The sequence below is a fragment of the Cibotium barometz genome, chromosome 16 (assembly GCF_041138505.1).
Source record: "Cibotium barometz isolate CiBa-2024 chromosome 16, ASM4113850v1, whole genome shotgun sequence".
Taxonomy (NCBI): domain Eukaryota; kingdom Viridiplantae; phylum Streptophyta; class Polypodiopsida; order Cyatheales; family Cibotiaceae; genus Cibotium; species Cibotium barometz.
The window spans coordinates 41,741,558-41,746,877 of NC_141061.1; the positions used below are offsets into that span (position 1 = coordinate 41,741,558).

The 5,320-nt window shown below is 44.2% G+C and overlaps 1 protein-coding gene across 2 annotated transcripts; it reads left to right on the plus strand.

The window, feature by feature from the left end:
* The first annotated feature begins 2,594 nt into the window (after nt 1–2,594).
* Nucleotides 2,595–4,855, plus strand: LOC147630659 (zinc finger CCCH domain-containing protein 56-like). 2 transcript variants are annotated; one of them, XM_086810595.1, is made up of 3 exons: nt 2,595–3,656; nt 3,931–3,958; nt 4,070–4,855. In XM_086810595.1, exons 1-3 carry the CDS (start codon nt 2,729–2,731, stop codon nt 4,314–4,316), a joined length of 1,203 nt encoding a protein of 400 aa, XP_086666721.1. In that variant the 5' UTR covers nt 2,595–2,728; the 3' UTR covers nt 4,317–4,855. The 2 variants fall into 2 exon arrangements, with proteins under 2 accessions (XP_086666721.1, XP_086666720.1); XM_086810594.1 differs by lacking the exon at nt 3,931–3,958 and having other exon boundaries at nt 2,596–3,656; nt 4,012–4,855.
* The last annotated feature ends 465 nt before the right edge of the window (nt 4,856–5,320 follow it).

The window sequence follows — 5,320 nt, forward strand, 5'->3', positions numbered from 1 at the left end:
AAGCCTTGAGACTTGAGATGGTTGAAACATGAAGAAGATGATCAAAACTTGGTAAGCATCTCCTTCCACACCTCTTGAATGGACAATTCCTCCTGGAAGCTTTCTTCTTTCAATGTAGTAGATTTGCAGCCCCTTTTAGTCACTTGTTGCGAAACTTAAGCTTGGCTCTTCTTAGCCAAGCATTAGGAAAAATTTGGACTCACTTTTGGGCCTTTTAAGCTCTTTGAGATTCTAGGGAATATTCCATAAGGACCAATGAGGGTGAGGCTTCCATTACGAAACTTTTGAGGTTACTTTCTGGGGAGGAGGCTATAACTTAAGCATAAAAACTCCAAATTTGTCGAAGGTTGGTGCGTTAGAGTCCTCTCATCAAGATCTTTCCAATGATATGTTACATGATATAGTTTTGAGGTACTATGGATAGAGTTATCCACGATCCCCCTTTTCGCAATAGAATGATGACTTGGCATTTCTTAGAGGGCCCAAAAATGAGTCCACATTTTCCCTAATGCTTAGCCAAAGCTCTTGTTTGCTACTCCAAGGCCATGAAAATGTAGCAATCACTCCCAAGTAAAACGTAGCAATCACACCGGGAACAAAACACTATGCAAATGTAGCAAAAAAAATGCAGTAAACGCAGCCATTGAAATGCTTTGTAGCTAGGCTTAAGCTTTGCAATGCTTTAGATAGACTTAAGGAAGTTTAAGCTTGCAACCATGGCATGTGAAACGTAGTAAAGCGCAATAAAACGCAGCATTGGAAAATGTAGCAAAACACAACTCTACTACAACCATTCATGCGCGATTTAGCATTTAATCCAAATGAAATCAACAACTAAACAACACGGCTTTCTTAAGTACACCCTTAATCAAACGAAATGGCAGTGCTACCTCCTCAAAATGGCATAGAAATCAATTGATTTTTCTCAATGTATAGAAGTCGTGAAGCACCATTGAAAGGTTCCTTAGGGAGATCTTGGAAGGCAATATCAAAACCCTAGCACAATGTTGATCAATGGCAACAAGATGAACCCTAGAATCCATCATGTGGAGAAGAAGAAACATAAACTTTTTTATTAGGAGAAGTTAATCAAGATTAACAAAAATTTTCCCCCAAATTTGGTCCCTTCTTTCAAATTTTGGAGCGATCGCCTCAGAATTTGGTCCTCGACCAACCCATGACCCCAAAACTTTAATCAATTCACAAATCCAAGAGAATTCCAGCATTCCACACTCTCCATGTCCCATTTCTTGATTCAATCAAAATCAAGAAAATTTCCAAGAAACTCCAAGAAAAGCAAAAAAATACAAATTTTTTGAAAATTTTCATTGAAAATTTTCAGAAATCTTGGATCAAAGACAAGGCTTTCATACCACTGTAAAGATGGGGAAAAGAAAGAAAGAAAGATTACACTTATAACGGAGTACCACAAGCACTCAAGGGAGTACCACCATAGCCATAGAGGCATGGAGCTCCAAGAAGTATTATTTCATTAGTACAAGTGTGTTATGACCTTAGTTACAATATTCACTTATATACTTGCCCCCATTTCACACTCATTAATGCTGGGCCTCATACTTGACTGGCCATAACCATGCCCATGAGCCTCTCATTATGTACAAACTCAAGTCCCTTTCATTACATTAAGTGTGTCATGCATGCACAATCACATATTACTAAAATACTTACATGGTAATAAGGCATTAAGCATGGTAATAAGGCATGTATATTACATGGTAATAAGGCATGCATGCAATAAGTAAAGGGTTTCCAAGGAAGAAAAACAAAGATGCAACATCTCTCTCTTTCTTTCTCTCTCTCTCTCTCTCTCACACACACACACACACACACACATTCAAAACCTTTTACACACATTCAAAACCTTTTACACATTCAAAACGTTTTACACACAACATTAAGTGAATCTTAACTCTAAAAAAAAGAGATTTATTTGTAAAATCACCAAGGACAAGAAGCAATTACCTGTGTCAAGAAGGGGCTGCAAAGAAGAAGAAGAAGAAGGGCTACTTGTGGAATCTCCCTCAAGCAGGGACGTAGCTCCTGGTCTATTGTAAGAGGGTACTTGTGGAATCCTTCTCAAGCAAGCAGAGGAGAGGCGCATACGGTGCTGAAGGTGGGCTGAGAACGGTGGCAACCCCCTCAAACCTCATGCTGGTGCATGGCTGTCGAACGCAGTGCTTCTTTACGCCCTAGTTTAGTTGCTTCCCACTTTTGAACCGACGGCTGAGATCTTCTTGCTCACCTCCACCGTCGATCCCACATGCGCAACGGCACCCTAGTTTACTTTTTTTAATTTTTGATCTGACGACTGTGCCCTTCCCGCCCACCTCCACCATCGATCCCACATGCGCAACGGCACCTTAGTTTACTTTTTTTAGTTTTTGATCTGATGGTTGTGCCCTTCCTGCCCACCTCCACCGTCGATCCCACTTGAGCCCCTCTTAAAGGCACCGTGCTTTTAGACCAAGGGACATTCACTTCACAACAATAGGCACGAACCCCAAGTGGTAATGTCCATCCATTGGTTAGCTTGAAGCCTTGTCGTTTCCGGAACACACATACATAAACACAAGCATATCACTTGGCGCTGTGGCAGCTCAGGGACTGATCCACACTCTCGTGTCAAAGAGTTCGCGCGCGTGCGTTCTCTCTCTCTCTCTCTCTCTATATATATATATGCTTAGCGATTCATTCGTTTGCATAATTCATGGACGCCATAGCAGCCTCAGAGCTGGACGGGAGGGGCTTCTGGGGCGGTGGAACTCTTGACCGAGTGAGCGGTTGGGGTGATGGTGGGCAAGAGGATGAGGGGGAGGAGGATTTGGCATACGCATGGGAACGCGGATCTCTGAGCATGCAGGATTTGGGGCCTGCTGCAGAAGAGGATGCTGGCATCGACGTTGCGTTCGGGGGCGATGGATATGGCTATCCCAGCTACGGCTATGAGTGGGGGTCCGGCATCCCCGATTCCGAGAGTACAGGTGCAATGCTCCCTCGCCGTGGAGAGAAGAGGAGATCAGACAGCCTCTCGGGCGATGGCTTCGACAGGCCTCAAACTCCTAGCTCCTCTTCAGGGGCGCTTGGATCTCCCTTGCAGACATCATCTTCGAGAGAGAGGGGCACGGGCACAGGCAGCTTGTTCTTCAAGACCAAGCTCTGCATCAAGTTCAGGGCAGGCACATGCCCTTACAACTCGAATTGCAATTTTGCGCACGGCATGGAAGAATTGAGGAAGCCCCCGCCTGGCTGGGAAGAGATGGTGACAGTTCAGGATGGCGGTCGGTACAACAAGGAGAATGCCTCTGGCCAGCTTGTGTTGTCGAGCTCTGACTCTCAGCGCTTCCGTCGGACCCGGCGCTGCAAGAAGTACTACAGCGAGGAGGGGTGTCCATACGGGGAGAGGTGCAATTTTTTGCATGACGATCAGGCCAAGGCCCGGGAAAGCAACGCCATCAGCCTGGGCCCAGCCGCCAGCAGTCCGATGAGCGGAGGAGGAGCAGGCGGCAGTGGCGGAGGTGGCAATGGAGGCGGCGGAGAACGCCCATCGAACTGGAAGACCCGCATGTGCAACAAATGGGAGATGACTGGTCACTGCCCATTTGGGCAGAAGTGCAACTTCGCTCACGGTCTTGCAGGTATTCCTCAATTACCCTATGTAGTTGCTTCTTCTACTGGAAATTTTAAGGGGTTGGAATCCCAGTGCGAGGACGCGGGCTCTCGGTCCCTGCTCGCTGCTGAGGGTGGATATAATAGAGGAATGCTTCTGTAGGCTATGATCTATCCTTTTGCCATCTCACAAACTTTTATATGTGGCCTTTAGCAAACGCAGAGTGAACAAGTTGAACATTGCACTGGTGTTTACAAGTTTTTTTGTGACTTTCATTTGCTGCGTTTTTTGGGAAGCTACAGCCCAGCAAAGTGACTGTGATTGGCAAAGGTAATTTTAACTCCCTTGTTATTTAATTCATGGAGCTTGCACCCACATTGCAGAGTTGCAAATGTATGCTGGAGCTCCCGTTGATTCTGATGCCAAAGCAATTTTGGGCAGTGGTTTACCGGGTGACAGCAAGCAAACTGCCCGAGCAGCTTCCAAGAATTTCCCTGACATTGGCTCTCCATATGTAACTACTGTTTATGGAACAGATGGACATAACTTAAGCACTACCTTGAGACACAGAAGCACATACTCATCATCTTCAAAAAGTCAAAAGCAAGTGAAGCTATTAGCAAATTGGAAGGGTCCAGCAGACGAGATTTCTACCATTTATGGTGATTGGATTGAGGAGGAGGAGTGAAGTTGTATAAGCCATGACAAACATGATAGTTAATCACAAGAACCTACTGGTACAACTCCCTGATCTTGTATTTCCTGTCAAGGGAGTTTTCTACTGGCTGAAACTTGCAGCATAACAGGAATGCTGCTAGTGTTATAAAAGGGCAAAGACAAAGTGGCCAACATGGCAGTCGAACTTGTCTATAATGTGAACATAATACTGTAAGTAATAGTATGGGATGTTATGCCAGCACAGAGAATTGTCAATAGTGCCAAGCCTTGTTTCATGGCTATTTAGCAGTCAAAAATTGCAACAGTGCTTATTTTTGCCTGTACACTAGCAGCAGCTATTGGGCTGTTATATATTGTTCACAGCTTGGTTTTGAGCTACGAATTCTGATGGGTGCATCTTGTGCGTCTAACTCATTAGAGCTTTCCAGTGGTGCACTTTTGATGCAAATGTGCATGCTAGTTTATCAAAGATGAATGAAAAATCTGTTATGTGTACTTCCGGTGGGTGTTATATGACAGAACATGGAATCATAAAACTCTCATTTGCCAGTTGGGTGGAATCAGGGCCATGCTTATGTGGATGCATTGAGAATTATTATATGTATGCTATGTTGGTTTTTATGTTTTGTATAATTTGTAGAGGATGAGGGAACGGAGCTGTAAAGTAGAGAACTGTGTTGAGTGTTCCATTTCTTGGATCTGGCCAATCAGAAGTAGGTTACCTGTACATAATGCCAAAAGAGAGCTCCAGGCAAGGGATCTTTAAGTAGACTGTGGGTTCGATGTACCCAATAAAAAAAAGAGAACTGTGTTGAGTACCCCAATTCATGGGTCTGGCCAATTGAAAGTAGGTTATCTGGTGGTAAGTAGACCACCTCATATCCACTTGAGTGTGCAATCATGGCATGATATTTTTCACAGCTAGCAATTAGGATATGTAAATCATACCACACCTTGATTGGTCTAGGATTGGGAAATTTTACCAGTGAAAATAATGGAATGCTGTTGTTGAAA